This window comes from Myxocyprinus asiaticus, chromosome 41 (assembly GCF_019703515.2).
Source record: "Myxocyprinus asiaticus isolate MX2 ecotype Aquarium Trade chromosome 41, UBuf_Myxa_2, whole genome shotgun sequence".
NCBI classification, from domain to species: domain Eukaryota; kingdom Metazoa; phylum Chordata; class Actinopteri; order Cypriniformes; family Catostomidae; genus Myxocyprinus; species Myxocyprinus asiaticus.
Genome location: NC_059384.1, coordinates 405,001 through 425,000, shown reverse-complemented (window position 1 = coordinate 425,000; position 20,000 = coordinate 405,001). Strand labels below are relative to the sequence as shown.

General features: G+C 41.2%; 1 protein-coding gene across 4 annotated transcripts in view; it reads left to right on the top strand.

The window, feature by feature from the left end:
- LOC127431907 (band 4.1-like protein 3) overlaps positions 1 to 20,000 on the top strand; it is a 66,607-nt gene that overhangs the window by 36,397 nt on the left and 10,210 nt on the right. For all 4 annotated transcript variants that reach the window (XM_051682556.1, XM_051682555.1, XM_051682554.1 and 1 more), the window contains exons 14-17: positions 1,515 to 1,562; positions 3,061 to 3,096; positions 15,867 to 16,043; positions 19,167 to 20,000. The exon at positions 19,167 to 20,000 is cut by the window's right edge and continues 75 nt beyond it. In XM_051682556.1, coding sequence (XP_051538516.1) covers positions 1,515 to 1,562; positions 3,061 to 3,096; positions 15,867 to 16,043; positions 19,167 to 20,000 — 1,095 coding nt within the window. The remainder of the gene's footprint in view (positions 1 to 1,514; positions 1,563 to 3,060; positions 3,097 to 15,866; positions 16,044 to 19,166) is intronic.

Below are 20,000 nucleotides of genomic sequence, written 5' to 3'. Positions count from 1 at the left end.
TTGAAATGTTCCTGTTTCCAATGAGAAAAAGGGCGAATTTGTGTCTTTTCATTCACATAAAGTCAGAAAAACAACAACATATGAATCCAAATGAACATGTATTTATACTAAAGTAATACAAAAATGACTACAAAAGATGTAGAAGTGAGTAGTTTTTCGAGATTTATGATTACACTGGAAATCACTTTCATGAATCAGCCCCCAAATGTAGTCTCCCATCATGTTCTCGTTATACTGTCCTTGGTAGCTTGGACTTATGTCCAGTATATCCTGATGGAAGCGCTTGCCTTGCTCCTCTGAGTACGCTCCCATGTTCTCAAGTTATCAAGATGAGCATCAAGGATATGGACTTTGAGGGATTTCAGAGGTGGAGCTGAGGAGAGAAACCCATACTACCCCAACTAAAAAGACCTCAACGACTTCATTAGAGATCTTGGTCTCACCAAGTCCAATGCCGAGCTTTTGACGTCTAGGCTCAAGCAGTGGAACTTGTTGGATGAAAGTGTGCAAGTCGCAGATCAGAGGAAGCATCACCAACCTTTTTCCAGCTTCTTCACCCGTCAAGATGGGCTCTGCTTCTGCCACAATGTGACCAGTCTGTTTGAGGCAATCGGAATTGCCTGTAACCAGAATGAGTGTCGCCTCTTCATTGACAGCTCATCCAGGAGCCTCAAAGCCGTGCTGCTCCATAATGGTAACAAGTACCCCTCTCTTCCCCTGACTCACTTGGTGCACCTCAAAGAGGATTACAACAGCATCAAGACCTTGCTGGACGCCTTGAAGTATGATGAGTACGGCTGGGAGGTCATAGGAGACTTCAGAATGGTGGCATTCCTGATGGGTCTCCAAGGCGGTTTCCCTGCTATCTTTGCCTTTGGGACAGCAGGGACACTAAGTCGCACTACCACAGGCAGGACTGGCCACAGTGGACCGAGTTCTCTGTGGGGAGGAACAACGTCAATTGGGAGCCACTGGTGGACCCCCAGGAAGGTGCTGATGCCACCACTGCACATCAAACTGGGCCTTATGAAACAGTTTGTCAGAGCTCTAGATAAGGAGTCGGCAGCCTTCAAGTACCTTCAAGACTTCTTCCCTAAGCTGTCTGAAGCGAAGGTCAAAGCCGGTGTCTTCATCAGACCACAGATAAAGAAGGATTTTGGATTCATATGTTGTTTTTATCTGACTTTATGTGAATGAAAAGACACAAATTCGCCCGTTTTCTCATTGGAAATAGGTAAATTTCAAAATATCACTGTCCTGGTCACAAAAGCAAAGTTTGTGGGGAATAATAGCCATTTTCTATACTTTTGAGGCATTAGCAATTAGGAAATAACACTTACTACCCAGGAACAAAAATTGTGTTACATAGTGTAATGCACAGTAAATATATATGAATGCATTTACTAATGTTAATGAAAAGAATCGTATTGTACAGTGATAAAGAAAAATGTAATGTGATTTTAATGATCTGATTCTGTCTCTGTTCATGTGTTCACTGGATTATTCACAATCAGACTGATTTAACAGACACAGCTGTCGATGGAGAATTAACTGCCACTGAGGTTTGTCATCTGAGTTCACTTTATATCTCATTTGTTTCTCACGATTCCTGTCGCACAACACTGACACATTATACAGTATCATTCATTATTACTCACTTTATATCTGCTGTAACATTCAGTGTTATAAATACAGCAGACAGACATGTTCATCATCAAACACTCTTTTCAGAGAAAAAAATATTTAAGTTATATTTTTTATATAAAGAAAGTGAAACCTATTTTAAGGACCATTAAAAAAAAAAAATTCACATTGTGACATTATTTTCATGACAGTTAAACTTTATCATTATTGTAACATGTCTTTTTTAATTTATTTTTTTATTCCTTTTCTCCCAATTTGGAATGCCCAATTCCCACTACTTAGTAGGTCCTCATGGTGGTGCGGTTACTCGCCTCAATCCGGGTGGTGGAGGACAAGTCTCAGTTGCCTCCGCTTCTGAGACCGTCAATCCGTGCATCTTATCACGTGACTCGTTGTGCATGACACCGCAGAGACTCACAGCATGTGAAGGCTCATGCTACTCTCCACGATCCACACACAACTTACCACACGCCCCATTGAGAGCGAGAACCACTAATCACGACCATGAGGAGGTTACCCCATGTGACTCTACCCTCCCTAGCAACCGGGCCAATTTGGTTGCTTAGGAGACCTGGCTGGAGTCACTCAGCACGCCCTGGATTCAAACTCGTGACTCCAGGGGTGATAGTCAGCGTCAATACTCGCTGATCTACCCAGGCCTCCTCGTGTCTATTTTACTTTTTAGTTTGTTTATAATTCTAATTTTTCTCAATGCTGATTCTCATGAAATTCTCATTACTGTACAGTAATTCTGTAATTATCACTGTATTCATTTAAAAAAACTGTCATGCAATGATTTTTTAATTCTAATCAGCATAAATTAAAGGCAGTTCTACAAATACTACCATGATGCATTAAAACTTTACAATTTGAATAATACTTGTCCTTATTTTTTCACATTACAGTAATGAGAATTTGGGGATAAATGTGCTTAATTGTCAGGAAAATAATGTCACAATGCAACCAAAAAAGAAAAATCTTTATGGTAATAAAAATGTATTTCAAGCAAAATATAATTGTTTTGTTTTGTGGTTAAATATGAGCTGCACATGTTCATGACAGCTTTCATGAGATTCTCTCAGCAGATGTGATATAAACACACAGACAGTCATATTAAATGACTGATAACACATCACTTTACTGAAATTACATGTTAGTTTATTTCACAGACTACAGCCGCTGAAAACAAAACATTTGTGCATGCCAGAACAGAAGAATGACAGATTGCAGTTATTATATTGCTAATTAAGATTAGGCAGCTCCTTGCTTTTCTTATAAACAGTTATTTGTTTTTGAATAGATGAAAACATTAGGTGTGTGATGAGCAGTTTTATTTAATTCACAAACATTCTCATTCATTCATATGAACAGTGTTTTGAATTCACGCTGTTTTTTATTTTGTTTTTGTTTTTGCAGTCGGATCAAGATGACGAGTCTGAAATAAAGATGCAGGTAAAAATGTCCAAGTTCACACTGAAATATGCAATGATTGGTCGGGGTCCTGGATGCTGTTTGGTCAATACAGTGTTGCAGTCATGCTAAAATACACAATATTTCAGTTTGGAAATGAATCCAGACGGATCTCACTGTGAAAACGGAAACAGAAGATTGACTTTTCTGTATCACTTTCTATGAAGCCCATATTTATAATGCATGAGTAATGTCTCATAATGCACTTTATAATATGTTATAACTTCTCATAAATAATTGTAACCACAATTATAATACATTATAATACTTTCCTATTCATAGTTTGTACCTTAGAGTATAATGCATTATAACACAAGCAACATTTAATTTTATCTGCAGAAGTTATAACGTCCTGGTTACTTTCGTAACCTTGGTCCCCTGCACCTCGGGGACAAGTCAACTGCCCAAAAAAAAGTGGAAATCGATCGACTGGGGGCCATAAGTGTCCGTGTATGGGGGGTGTCACTCCCAAGGGGAAGACACCGCAGAGCCCATACCCTGCCCGAAGGGGAGGTAATGTGTGGAAATAAGTCACATGGTCTTACCGAGTTTTGTCGGCAGTGTCGCATGTGGAGAAGTCCCCGTGGTAGGTCCTACCCAGAGGGGACGGGGCTCTACAAATATGGCGACCTGTGGCAGAGGGGACTCTGCCCAAGGAAGATGCGGATTTACCAACAGGGAAACCGCCTCACGGAAGATACATTACACGGGGTTAAAGACAGGCAACAAGTGCATGTGGAGCACCTACCCCAGTACAGGGCCTACTAGCACACGTACAGTGCCGGCATCGAGTTTCTCTGCGAACTCGCCTGCCACAGGGCTAAAGAGGAAGGACATCCAGGGTCCACGGTCTCATGAACACAGCTGGGGGGGTAAAGGCACTCGTCTCCCCCTCCAGGAGGGGAAAGGCACTGTACGCAATCGGTACACCCGGCCAGTTTCCCCGCACACTTACCTATTCGTACCTGACAATACACAGGATGAAACCGGCTCAACCCGGAGATTGTAGAATCTCGTGAAAGTATTGGGTGTTTCCCAGCCTGCTGCTCTACAGATGTCTGCTAAAGAGGCGCCATTGGTCAGGGCCCAGGAGACCAACACACTCCTGGTAGAGTGTGCTCGTAGCACCAAGGGGGGCGACACATCCGGGGCATGATATGCCAAGGCGATGGCGTCAATGACCCAGTGAGTGATCCTCTGTTTGGAGACAGCACTCCCTTTCTGCTGTCCTCCAAAGCAGACAAAGAGCTGCTCAGAGCGTCTAAAGCTCTGCGTGCGATCCAAATAGATGCAGCCACCTGTTCACCACCTGATCTCAAAACAGGGTCATGGGAACCTTGGGCACATAGCACCCACGGTCGGGGTCTCAGGACCACATGAGAGTATTCCGGACTGAACTCCGATTGAGTGTGTGTTGCTGACAGAGAACTCCTGCAGGTCCCCTACCCTCTTGATGGACGTGAGTGCAGTCGGGAGGGCAGTCTTCAAAGAGAGTGTCCTTAGCTCAACTGACTCCAGGGGCTCAAACGGGGCTCCCCGCAGGCCCCGTAGGACCACGGATAGATCCTATGAGGGAATGAGGCACGGTGTGGGAGGGTTCAGCCTTCGCACCTCTGAGGAACCTGATGATCAGGTCATGTTTCCTGAGAGACTTACCGTCAACTGCGTCGTGGTGTGCCGCTATAGCTGCCATGTACACCTTCAAGGTGGAGGGGGACAGCCGCCCCTCCAGCCTCTCCTGCAGGAAGGAAAGCACCGACCCGACTGTGCATCTCTGGGGGTCTTCGCGTCAGGAAGAACACCACTTAGCGAACAGACGCCACTTCAAAGCATACAGGTGCCTCATAGAGGGAGCCCTAGCCTGAGTGATCGTGTCTACCACCGCGGGTGGTAGGCCACTTAGGTCTTCCACGTCCCATCCAAGGGCAAGACGTGGAGATTCCAGAGGTCTGGTCGCGGGTGCCAGATGGTGCCCCATCCCTGAGAAAGAAGGTCCTTCCTCAGGGGAATTTGCAGGGGGGGGGGCTGTCGTGAGGAGTGTGAGGTCTGAGAACCAAGTGTGGGTGAGCCAATAGGGTACTACTAGGATGACCTGCTCCTCGTCCTCCCTGACCTTGCACAGGGTCTGTGCAAGTAGGCTCACTGGGGGGAACGCATACTCGCGTAGCCCCCGGGGCCAGCTGTGTGCCAGCGTGTCTGTGCTGAGGGGAGCCTCGGTCAGGGCGTACCAGAGCGGGCAGTGGGAGGATTCCCGGGAAGCGAACAGGTCTACCTGCGCTTGACCGAATCGAATCCAAATCAGCTGGACCACCTGGGGGTGTAGTCTCCACTCTCCCCTGAGCGTGACCTGCCATGACAGTGCGACCACAGCGCTATTGAGGTCGCCCGGGATGTGAGTGGCTCGCAACGACTTGAGTCACTGCTGACTCCAGAGGAGGAGATGGCGGGCGAGTTGTGACATGCGACGGGAGCGCAAGCCACCTTGGTGGTTGATGTATGCTACCGTCGCCGTGCTGTCCATCCGAACCAACATGTGCTTGCCCTGGATCAACGGCCTAAGCCTCTGCAAGGCGAGCAACACTGCCAGCAACTCGAGGCAGTTGATGTGCCAACGCAGTCACGGCCCTGTCTAGGAGCCAGCGGCTGCGTGCCCGTTGCACACGGTGTCCCAGCCTGACTTGGAGGCGTCTGTCGTGGCCGTGCTAAGTCTGGGGACATCGAAGCACTTACCTGGCTCTGGATAACCACCACAGGACCGGTCAGGGACGGGGGAGGAGGGAAATCGTCCTCGAAGTCAATCAAAACCGCCCTGGTGTGGGTGTGTTTGTGCCACAGCTGGGCTCGCAGGAGCAAGGGGCCCGCCTCCGGGGCACCATGCCTGCCGTAAAGGTGCGGTGTCCGGCGGTTGTGATAATGATGGCCATGAACACCAGACGTGTGACCCAGGGAATGAGGAAACCGCTCTTTTCTTGACAATGTGGGTACCGCAGCCCTTTTGGCATGCAGCAAAATTAAAAGAAAAGGAAACAAAAGATTCTCCTCCCAGCCCTCCACAGGGGGATGGAGTGTTCTGTTTACTACCTCCAATGCAGCGGGTCTCCACGTCCCTGGGTCGCCCATCTCAGGGGCGCTTCGAAGCCTTCCTCGGGTTCTTGGCGGCGGGCCATGAGCCGGGGGTGTCTGCTTTCTGCGGGTGGCTCCACGCCGGGGCCGGGTGTTTTTGCCGCAGGAGGACACCCTAGGCGACGAGCAGACGGAGTGCGGGATCTTGAGCCGTGCCGGGGCAGGATGTGCTGAATAGCCTCCGTCTGCTTCTTAACCACCGAGAACTGCTGGGCAAAGTCCTCGACGGTGTCGCCGAGTAGGCCAACCTGGGAGATGGGGGCATCAAGGAACCGTGCCTTGTCATCCTCCCTCATCTCGACCAGGTTGAGCCAAAGGTGGCATTCCTGGACCATGAGGGTGGACATCGCCTACCCGAGAGTCCGCGCTGTGACCTTCGTCGCCCGGAGAGTGAGATCGGTTGCCGAATGCAGCTCCTGCATCAATCCCTGGTCAGAACTACCCTTGTGCAGTTTTTTTAGCACCTTGGCTTGGTGCACTTGCAGGAGAGCCATGGTGTGCAGGGTGGTGGCTGCCTGTCCAGTGGCACCGTAGGCCTTAGCCACTGAGATGACGTAAACCTACAGGCCCTGGACGGGAGTCTCATGCGGCTCTGCCAGGTGGCGTCATTCTGCGGGCACAGGTGCACCGCAGCCGCCTTATCCACCTGGGGAACCGCCGAGTACCCCACCATCGAGGGTAGTGAAAGCGGAGGAGCTGAGAGACCGGGTCCGGGCAGTGAGAGGTGCCCGCCTCGACCTCATAAGCTCCTCATACAGCTTCGGGAAGTAAGGAACTGGGGTGGGGCTTGGCCGTGAGCGATGCTCTGAGCACAGGAACCGTCGTCAAGCCACGAGGGTTCAGGGGGGAGTGGAGGGTTCCACTCCAGCCTGACGCTCGCAGCCGCCCAGGCAAGTATGGCTGCCAACTCCGCGTCGGGCTGCAACTGGGCGACCGCATCCGAAGGTGGGAGCCCAGCAGAGTCCTCAGCATCAGACTGGACAAGCCCGCTCTCCGATGCTGTGATCGACAGCTCATCCTCTTCGCGAGCCCCGAATGAGACCGCGAACTTTCCCTTGAATAGGGGAAAGTCTTATAACGTGTTATAACTGTAGTTATGATTAGGGATGTCCCGATACCATTTTTTGGAGAGCGAGTATGAGTATCAATACTTCCTTTACAGTACTCAGCAATACTGATACCAGTTTTTTTTTATGTTACAGTAAAAAAAAAAAAAAAACAACTGTAGAAAATCTGAATTTTTTTTAATATAAAGATAATAACTGTAAAGAAAACCAAGAGAGATGATCTGTTAACTTTACTGGTTTCAGCGGAAGTAACTCAAATATGCTGTAAAGGCTGTCTAAGAATTATTTTGCATATTTAAAGATGAGACGCATCTCTGTATGTTAACATGTATGACCCTATGAAATCCATTTTATTATTTTTTTACAATTTATTTTTTTACATTTCTTTCTTTTTTACAATTCCATATTTAACAGTTTAATTCAATGTTAACATTAAAGGTTGTCTTAACAAATTAATTCAATAAACTTTCATTAAATAGAATAATTATCAGTTATTTTCAACATACCATTACATTACTTTATTATATGAAGTGTTTTTGTTTTTTTTACAGATAATCAAAATACAACTGTTGCACAACAGAGCATCACAGATGTGAGGTATTGCTTAATATAATAGAATTATTATTTTATTATTACAGGAAATAATACATAACTATAGAGTGGTGACATATTTCTGTCATATTTTTGTCTATTTAAATGGAACTCTTATTTTGGCGATTCACCCAGCAATGCCGCTTCATGATTTCATGATTCACATCTGAGGAAGCGCAGATCACTGGTGACTCCGAGTGAATATAAACTGCTAAAGGAAGCGATTTAATCAACTGTGCACATGCAGATTATATATTTATTTCATTAAATTGCAGCTTGTGCTGTTTAATAAAATAACACTAGGACATATCGTGGATTTAATTTGTGCACTGTAAGCTTATACGTAATGACACTCATAGGTCAGATGGTATCGTTTTTGGTATTGGAGCCTTTTTACGAGTATGAGTACATGAGCCCGGTATCGGGACATCCCTTAATTATAAGTTATATCTTATTATTAGGTGAATTATGAGACATTATGAAATCAGTATAATGCATTAATAATGCCTTTACAATTCATTATCAATATGGACTACATAGAAAGTGTTACCGACTTTTCTTTAGCTGAAATCGGTCTGTATTTACCGAAATTCGAAATACTGCCCCAGTGGCCAAAGCGTTAAGTGTTGTTGGGCGTATGGGCATGTGTGACCTCCATTTTCCACAGAGGGGTGCCAAAAGCAAGTTGTTTTCAACTGTACAGGATGTAATACAGTGAAGAAAAATGCATATTTTATAAACACAAACCCCAAACATAAACTAACCATCAGTGGAGTAAAAATGTAATGTAAGAGGAAAAATTGCAACCTCCGAATTATGCTCGTCACTCATTATGCAAACGTGATTATTTCCTGGTTTCAACACAGGATGTGAACCTGGGTCTCCCATGCTGCTGTCGCAACAAGCTTCCGGCAAACCTGTAATACAACACGCAAACATGTCTGATGGGAGATTGCGCTTGTCGGTAAATCAGCATAATGTGGCCAATCCTAGTGGACTGGAACTCTCTAAAACAGCATGCCGACTTTCCATGTGATCATGCTGACCTGTTCACCAGAAACCTACTATTGACCTTAGTTTAAATGTCAGGAACTGCAAGCGATATGTGTGTGTTGAGAATAAAAGTTTGGTTTGAATCGTTCTGTGTAATGCGTGTCCAAAGATGAGATCCACGCAATCCATTTGTCACTGGTTAATATCTCTTTTAATATCGTTTCTGTTCTTTACAGTCAGTGTTTGATCAAAAACAACAAAAAATAAACACTTAACAATAATAAAAAAGCTGTGTGACTCCACGGTCGTTAATATGAGCTCAACCAAAACAAACGCTAAACTGCCCGTAGTCTTAAAGGGACAGTACCATTTTAGCGCTTGTTCTACATATCAATGTAAATAATTACATGAATAGTACAAATTATGCTTGTAAAAAAATTAACATTTAGGCCTACCCATATACAGGTGCATCTCAATAAATTAGAATGTCCTGGAAAAGTTCATTTATTTCAGTAATTCAACTCAAATTGTGAAACTCGTGTATTAAATAAATTCAATGCACACAGACTGAAGTAGTTTAAGTCTTTGGTTCTTTTAATTGTGATGATTTTGGCTCACATTTAACAAAAACCCACCAATTCACTATCTCAAAAAATTAGAATATGGTGACATGCCAATCAGCTAATCAACTCAAAACACCTGCAAAGATTTCCTGAGCCTTCAAAATGGTCTCTCAGTTTGGTTCACTAGGCTACACAATCATGGGGAAGACTGCTGATCTGACAGTTGTCCAGAAGACAATCATTGACACCCTTCACAAGGAGGGTAAGCCACAAACATTCATTGCCAAAGAAGCTGGCTGTTCACAGAGTGCTGTATCCAAGCATGTTAACAGAAAGTTGAGTGGAAGGAAAAAGTGTGGAAGAAAAAGATGCACAACCAACCGAGAGAACTGCAGCCTTATGATTGTCAAGCAAAATCAATTCAAGAATTTGGGTGAACTTCACAAGGAATGGACTGAGGCTGGGGTCAAGGCATCAAGAGCCACCACACACAGACGTGTCAAGGAATTTGGCTACAGTTGTCGTATTCCTCTTGTTAAGCCACTCCTGAACCACAGACAACATCAGAGGAATCTTACCTGGGCTAAGGAGAAGAAGAACTGGACTGTTGCCCAGTGGTCCAAAGTCCTCTTTTCAGATGAGAGCAAGTTTTGTATTTCATTTGGAAACCAAGGTCCTAGAGTCTGGAGGAAGGGTGGAGAAGCTCATAGCCCAAGTTGCTTGAAGTCCAGTGTTAAGTTTCCACAGTCTGTGATGATTTGGGGTGCAATGTCATCTGCTGGTGTTGGTCCATTGTGTTTCTTGAAAACCAAAGTCACTGCACCCGTTTACCAAGAAATTTTGGAGCACTTCATGCTTCCTTCTGCTGACCAGCTTTTTAAAGATGCTGATTTCATTTTCCAGCAGGATTTGGCACCTGCCCACACTGCCAAAAGCACCAAAAGTGTGGTTAAATGACCATGGTGTTGGTGTGCTTGACTGGCCAGCAAACTCACCAGACCTGAACCCCATAGAGAATCTATGGGGTATTGTCAAGAGGAAAATGAGAAACGAGAGACCAAAAAATGCAGATGAGCTGAAGGCCACTGTCAAAGAAACCTGGGCTTCCATACCACCTCAGCAGTGCCACAAACTGATCACCTCCATGCCACGCCGAATTGAGGCAGTAATTAAAGCAAAAGGAGCCCCTACCAAGTATTGAGTACATATACAGTAAATGAACATACTTTCCAGAAGGCCAACAATTCACTAAAAATGTTTTTTTTATTGGTCTTATGATGTATTCTAATTTGTTGAGATAGTGAATTGGTGGGTTTTTGTTAAATGTGAGCCAAAATCATCACAATTAAAAGAACCAAAGACTTAAACTACTTCAGTCTGTGTGCATTGAATTTATTTAATACACGAGTTTCACAATTTGAGTTGAATTACTGAAATAAATGAACTTTTCCACGACATTCTAATTTATTGAGATGCACCTGTATATATTTACTGTCCACCAAAATGACCAAAATGATGATAAAATAAAAATTGGTAAAATTCATATTTAGAAATGTACCAAGTGTACAGATGTACCTTGTATAATTAACCACATTAGTCTGCGAGTTTCACAGCTCATATGGACTGGTTTTGTTTTTGTTGTTGTTGATGAATCAACGTTGTTGTTAATGAAGGGCTGTCAATCGATTAAAATGTTTAATTGAATTAATTACATGGTATGCCAATTAATTAATCAAATTTATTGCAATTAATGGCATACATAAATATTTGCTGAGAAAGCCCCTCAAATAACAATAATAATTTAATATGTGATTAAATAATTATAAATAGTTATATTTAGATAATTATAAATAAAATATAGTATATATATATATATATATATATATATATATATATGTAAAAATAATAATACAGAAAATTCAAATGCATTACATTATTTTGGCACACAAGTGAAGCATTAAAAAAGACAACAACAAAAAATGTGCTTTAGAATGCAATGTATTGTTTATTTCCATATAATTGAACATAAGCCAATCATCGGCCTACAGTTCACAGCAATCCATTTTGCAACTGAATTCATCAATCAGTCTGAGATCTATTATAAGGACGCATCAATGTACACCTGCGCCAGACGCTTTTGGAGCATCTCACTGTGGTCGTGTCGCATCATAGACATAAACAAACAGTTTTTAGGTCTTGAGATCCCTGTGTTTGGATTTGCGCTCCATCAAGCTGTGTTTGAACACAAGAACGTGTTCTCATCTTGTGTTGTGCTGTCGGTAAGTGTGTTTGTTCTCTGTATAAGCTGCTCGTTGCCTATACAGCTGGAGTTTCACTTACTGCCCCCTGGAGAAAACAGATGGTACTTCAAGCTTGAATTGCTCAGGAATATTCCTTATTACGGTCCGAGGACATGATTAATTCTCTGTCTCTCTTCAGCCCAGTTTCATAAGACGGATTAAAGGAGAGAATGTGTTTATCAGACACAGTAAACTGATGTTAGAGGTTGGTGAAGATTTACAGGCCTGTGCATGAGATGAGTTTGACTAATCATGATAACAACCGTATTTGAGAACAAACACTGACACAGATGGCTGTGTGTTTCATGTTTATGGTGGGAGTTTCCTTCTTGCAAGTTCTCAGCATTAAATGGATGTCCATTTGTTTTCATTTTTTTTTTATTTAAGAAGTGGAATGGAAGTTCTGTCATCGTTTACTCGCCCTGACGTTGCTCAAAATCTGTGTAACTTTATTTCTTCTGTGGAAGACAAAAGGAGATGTTAGACAGAATGTTCACGCCAGGGTTATTATCGTTAATGAAAACTAAAAGTAATAAAAAAAAATTCGTTAAAGGTGCTGTAAGTGATTTTCGCCGTTCTAGAATTTCTTCAAGTTGTCAAGCTGAGCCGTTGGATTAGCCACGCTCCCTTTTCCAAAACCCCGCACTCCAAAGATACCAAATTAACTTTGAGACCGACACCAGCAGAAACGGTTGTCAAAAACAACAGCAGTAAAACAGCGCCCTCAGCTGACAACTGTTATGAACAACATGGCATAAAAATGGCATTAAGCCTCAATAATTCGCTGCAACTAAAATACTATAAGAATGTGCAAAATGATTGACAGGCAGAAAGCGTCATTGTCCACGGACACATTTTTGTTTGCCGTTTACAGAGTCTAGAGCTGTTACAGAGATATCTTACGACTTATATCTTCACTTATATCATGAATATCTTTCAGGGAGTAGGAACAATTTTTGCATACCTTTCCATGAAAAAAATCGCTTACAGCACCTTTAACTAAAATAAAATAAGATATGAAAATTAGATACAAAAATTAAATAAAATAAAAAACCTAAAGGAAAATGAAAAATCTTGCCTTGACAACTAATTAAAATTAAATAAAAAAACACACAAAACTATATTTTTCCATCCAAAATTATGTGAATATCAAGGATCAATATGAACTTATCTGCAGTTTTGAACGGTCAAATCTCGCACCACAACAATACTCGCCACATCTGCTCTGTGTCTTTAAAACGTGCCAGCTGTGTTTAATGGGGTATTCTGATGTGATGGCGGTTGGCAGAAAGCAAACGAGTGCTGTATGGGAGCACTTTCAATACGACACAGTGACTCTAAAAAGCAAATGTATTGTTGTGTAACACAATACTATCTAAATAAAACTAAAAAAATTAATACACATTCTCAAAAAAGTACAAGTACAGATTGAGGACCATTATTGGTCATTTTTGTTTTGTTTTTCTCCCTGTGTGTTTTACATTTCCATATTATTTAATGTTATTTTTGTTCTTTAGTTGGCAGTAACTGTAAATACATTGAGCATGTTGCACTGTAAAAAATAAAAAGTTGAGTAAACTTAAATAAAAGTAAAGCAATCAGCTGCAAAGCATTTTTAAGTTTACTCAACTTCAGGTGAATTAGTTGTAACAATTTTACAATTCAAGTTGGATTATAAATTACTTGAACTCAATACAATAAATTACAGTGATTATTAAATTCAATAAACTTGCATTTTAAGTTCAGCTGTCCATATTTTTCAAAATTCTTGAATATAATATATAAAGATTTTCTTTATTAAACAGATCTAAATTTCAACATAAGATGATTTGTCAGCCCCATCAAGATAACAAATAGTTGTTGTAAGTAACAACTTCAAACTTTTAGAAGTTAAGTCAACTTAATATCTAAAGAAACTTCATCAAAGCAAACACTAATCACCCTGATGCAAAACATCATTAAAAACACACATAGAGCTAAAACTTGTATTAATTCAAAACAGATTATTTACAAATGATTTAAATGTCCTTATCAATCGGCACGCTTTGAGCAAACACAAATAAATTCAAGCGCAACTTGACATTGTATGTGCTCACTGTTTACAAATGTAAGTTGCCCTGACTTAAATGGTATAAAAGTTAAGTAATCTAAACTTTTTCTACATTAGTTGGTTAAATCAACCTGTAAAATGTAGTTTATCTGACAATTTGAAGTTGGAAATTAACTATTTCGGTAACTTTAACAATACCACCACAACTTAAGTGTTCCATAAATTAAATGTATTCCATTACTCTCAGTCAGCTGAAGTAATTCAGACATTACTCAATCCCTAAAACTAAAATTACTAAAACTGAAATAAAAAGAAATAACTAAATAGAAATATTTGTATTTAATCTTTTAAGCTCAGGTGCATACCCAAAATTAAAGGCTCATAACTAAAAAACAAATAAACAAACAAACAAGGAGGGTCAAGTGTTTGGTATCATTGTAAAGAAAACATTTAAAGTCTTTTTAATAATATAGATTATGATAATTTCTAAGACTCTCAGTCGAAGAAACTGCTGAAAAATCACAAAAAAAAAAATTGCCACAAATGTACTTTTTTTTCTTTTTGACATTATATATCTCTGGGTGTAAATAAGGTGGCTCTGAAAATCTGCTTTTGTTTGTTCCCAATCATGTCAACTGTATCTGAGAAAAACTTTGTGTTTATACGACAAAGCAATCAAAAGTTATAGCATTACAAAAATAATTTATCATAGTGTCCAAAAACATCTCCAAACAAATAAAAACATAATAATTGTACATAAGAACTAATTACACATGCAAACACAACAATGACTAAAGGTTTGCATAGCATGCAGACATGATTTTAGTAATGAGATTTCACTGAATGAGTTTCATTCTGTGTCATTTGAGTCATCATTGAGTCTGTGTCATGTATTTGGCGCCATCTCCTGGTGGTCATATGTAACATTGTGCTTCATGTGGATTATCTAATGATCTATGCATCTGATTACCTTGAGTGTGGACTCGTTTGAAAGATAATCACCTCCTCTAAATAATGGTATGTGATGCTTTATGTTCCAGTTATTATAAGCAAATACGCGGCATATAAGCAACACCAACATAATTGTCAAGCACATATTCTTAGCTGTTACTCACTATATTTTTATCTGTGAGTAAATCAAATAGACTGGTTGTATTCTACTCTTTGAGAGCTTTCCAATGGACACATGGATATTTGATGAGTTTGATGATTTTACTGATTACAATAATATACAGTATACAGTGCATTTTTTTATTAAATTATCAGAACAGAACACTTCTGATTTGTCTGCAAATATCAAAGCACTTGTTCAGTTTTGGTCATAATGTCTACATGCATTGGAAAGTAGAGCTTCTGAACTTTCAAACGATACCTATTTTGTGTTGCTCAAGACTGGCGTTATTAATATTGTTACGATTATTTTTTTCACTGTCACGTCCGAGCTTAAAGGGTTAATAAAAATGAATAAAAACTACAAAAAACAAACATGAAAAATACAAAAATAAAACTGGTAACCAAATGAAAATTGAAAATAATATTAAAATAATATTAAAAAAAAATAAATACTATAATAACACTGGTTCACGCTGCTCTTTTCTATACAAACATGACTAAAAAGCACCATAAAAGTTGTCCATATGAATTGCATGAAATATTCCAAGTCGTTCCAAGTCTGCTTTGTTTGAGGAACAGACTGAAATTTCAAGTTGTTATTTACTGCAATGGATTTAAATTGGAGAGCTAAGGCAGAGGTAAAGATTAACGACTTTAAGTAATTTGTTGAGTGAGTAAATTGTGACAGAATTTTTATTTTTGGATGAACTAACATATGTGTGATAAACTACCTGTGTTGTGCATTTGCAGCGCTGTGTTATGACTGAGTAAAATGATGGATTTGCCAATGTTGAGCTCAGATGACTTGAATGAATGTGCGATTATTTACTGCTGGTGTTCTTGTTTTGCTATTCAAATGTCCATTGAACTGTAGATAGACTTCGTCATGTAATTTTATTGTAGATTGCTTTATTGTGTTCTTTCACTGAAGACTGAAATATGTTTTCATCAGGAAATTGAACGTACACCAGACGAGCTGCTCAAACATCAAACCAACATCAGTGAGATGAAGAGAACATTCCTGGAGGGCGGAGCGGATCGGACGGGCCTGACCGAGTGGGAGAAGCGTATGCAACGATCACCACGTCTGGATGAGGTGCCCATGATCGAACCGCTCGTACCAGATGAGGTATGATTATGAAGGAAAATATGTTGCAAAATTCAAGAGCTTGAAGATTTGAAGTTGAACTTGTACAATAAATATTTGTACTTGTAACATGAAGTTTACACTCACAGCCCTGATGTGAAAACTTAAAAAATAAAAATCTGAAGTTGAATGCTGTAATCTGCACTCACAGACAATAATTCAAAACCTGTGTTTTGAATTAGAAGTTGTAGACAAATAGTCACAAATGTGTAAAATGACGTTCATATAAATAGAACGACAGACACAAACTTGTATTACACATTTACTTTTGTACTTTAATTCACTTTCGCAGTACAACCACAAATCAGCACTTACAACCTCTCAAATCTGCCACCGCAACTTTAAATATTCACACCTTGACATTTGCGAAAAACCTGTAGCAAAACTCACTTGTGCACTTGTAAATCAAGATGTGAGAGAATAGACTAGCGGGGGCTAATATAAGACATTTTTCAGAAGCTGTCGTAATGATCTATTTGTTAATGTTCCTTGAAATGGATGTGAAAGGAAGTGCTTTAAACGATTAAGCGGCGGCACAAAGTCTCTCATTGATTTCTTTGTGTCCTGTAGTAAACTCTGCAGTTCAGCCGCTCACAAACACCAGAGAGTTTAAGCTGCTTGAAGCACTTCAAGCACGAGAATATCATTATCTGCATCTTACATGAACTCATCTGTATTCACACGGCTAAATGTTCTAAATGTTCTTAATAAGCATCTTTGTGTTGTTTTATACTTCAGATCAATTCTAAATCTAAACTCACTTGAGGCAAAATTTGTTTTTTAAAGATTAGTTTTCAGTTATACCACAGGTCTGTTGAATGCTTGATTCTGATTGATTGACAGACGTTCTAAAGTGTGCAATTATTTTTCAAGTATACGCACGACTATGAAGTAGTTCCAGTTCTTGACCGATTTAACGGTTCCATATCACTTCGCCAAATTATTATTATTATTCCAAAGAGCCCTACAGGCTACACAACAAAATAACCAATGAAAACAAAGACATTGGTTAAGTACATCGGATAAAAATTACAAACAGTTTCTATAATATTATTAATTTATTTCAATTTCGATTGAAAAGTGTCCTTGGGCTCCCTCTCTTTCTCTCTCTCTCTCTCTCTTTCACTCTCATCTCACCCGCACACACACACACACACACACACACACTCTCATACACACACACGCACACACACACACTCTCACTCACACACACACTCTCACACACTCACTCACACACTCTCATCTCACCCGCACACACACACACACACACAATCACACTCACACACACTCTCACACACACACACACACACACACACTCACACACACACACTCTCACTCACACACACACTCTCACACACTCACTCACACACTCTCATCTCACCCGCACACACACACACACAATCACACTCACATTCACACACACACACTCTCATACACACACACACACACACACACTCACACACACACACATACACACACACACACTCTCACACACACACACACACACACACACACACACACATACACACACACACACTCTCTCACACACACATACACACACACACACTCTCACACACACACACACACACACACACATACACACACACACACTCTCTCACACACACACACATACACACACACTCTCACACACTCACACACAACAAACAAAGACATTGGTTAAAGTAAATCGGTTAAGAACATCAAACAATGTCTATAATATCCTAGATTTATTTCAATTTTGGTTGAAAAGCGCCTTCACGCTCCTCGTCTCACCTGCACTTACACATGCTCACACACATACATACATGTGTGCGGTGGCAGATTTGCTTACTCCAATGCCGAAAAACAGCGCATCCTCCATTGCTAGTTCTAAATTGACATTTTCAAGCTAGCAATGAAGGCTTGAGCTGTATCAAAGCTAGATACACTTGATCAATACAACATTTTCCATATTATCTAAAATATCTGCGGGAAACACCCTCGTGCTCCCCCTCTCACACACACACTCCCACACACACACACGTGGACACGCATACATTATACACATTATGCACACACTTTCTCGCGAGCGTAAAACAGAGCCGTCATGTCAGTGCACACCTGCATCTCAGTAGGGTTGAAAACAGTTGTTAAGGTTTACATCGGAAATATGGCAAAACTCGCTACTGCTGAGAAGTGCTTAAACTTACGTCTTGCCAATTTTGAAGCGATGTTTCTTCTGACAAGAGCTGCAAAAAATAAAGGTAATCCCAGAGGCGATCACTCTCAGTTTATGAGTTTCACTCTTTCGATCCCTCAAACACAAACTCTCACACACACACAAATGCATTAATTTGTTACTCCAGTAAGTGCTCCAGTAAAGCAGCACAAGCCTTGCTATCCTCCGTTGCTAGTTCTAAAGTGACGTTTTCGAACTAGTAACGAAGGCTCGGGCTGTATCAGAGCAAGACGCTGAATCTGTGGTGGAAGAAAGTAGTTCCACTCATAAGAGCGTTTTAGGGATGAAAACCAGAAAATGTCTTGAGATAAAACCCTGAACGTTGTCTTAAAGTGTGGTAACTGTGGTATAAGCGGAATAATTGACTCTGGCCCGTTGAATTATTGAAAAATAATACACACCGAGGTGGTAATGCGGTCACGACATGCAGCGTCCCTAAAATGCTCTTGTGAGTGGAACTGAAGTTGCTAATTTAAGTGCTAGTATGCTTGTGTCTGTCTCTTTCTAATGTCTGTTGTCTTCTTGGCTTTAGCGTTGACTAACATTGCGTTTATATAGCAGTGGTCCTCAACCAGGAGTCGGGGCCCACAATAATGGTCTCAGCAAACTTCTGACTTAAAATTACTGTTTTCATTGAAGAACATACAGTTTTTGAAACTTCTGCAATCACAAAATGAATTGTAGTGAATTATTTTAATAATTTATTTAAAATATTTGATTGTAATTACTGTAATGTAATATTGACACACCTAGTTTCTGTTAATAAAGTTTGAAAACAAAGTGGGCCTTTGAAAATTGTCTTGGACAGTGGGGTGCCTTGGAGTCAAAACGGTTGAGAACCACTGTTACAGAGCACGCTAACATGGATGTTTATGTGTCATATGTAGGAGTCTGACGGGTGGGTCATTATAAACAAGGTTCCTCCTTTTGAACCAGAAAAGGTTCCTCCTAAGAAACCAGAAAAAACATCTACTTTAGTACAAGAAAATGTTCCACCAATTGTATCAGAAAAAGGTTCTTCTATTGTACCAGAGGAGCTTCCTTCTAAAGTACTAGAGAAAACTCCACCTGAAGTACCAGAAAAAGTTCCTCCAGTTGAACCCGAAAATGTTCCTCCCATCGTTCCAGAAAAAGGCTCTACTATTGTACCAGATGTTCCTCCTAAGGTACCACAGAAAATTCCTCCTAAGGTACCAGAGAAGAAACACTCAGCCAACTACCGATTTGTGGCAGCCACTAGCACATCAGCCACCAGTGATGCATTAGAAGACCCAAAGTTCAAAGCTCAAGAAGATATCTCGGGTAAGTCAGCCGTTATGGCCGAGGAGTTGAGCTACAAGTCCTACACGTTCAGTAGATCTTACGACACTACCTCCAATAAGACTGTCACCATGGCCACCCGATCCAAAGATGACGACCTGCCGTCGCCCCAACCTGCAAAACTCTATGACCAACTCATTGCTGCCACCATTAAGGTCATTCCCGTCACATTTGAGCATCCAATCACAGGCGTGAGCGCTGCAGAGAGCGTCAGTGTCCCTGTAATCACAGTCAAGGAGGTCAGGACGCCATCGCCCTCCGAGCCTGCGGTGAGGACGGTTGTGGCCATCCCCTCCAGTGAGGAAATTGGAGATGGCGAGAAAGCTGATTTGCGTCTGCTAACTGACCGAAGCTCCCCAACACCACAATCCCCGCTCAGATCTCCTCTCAAATCACCAATC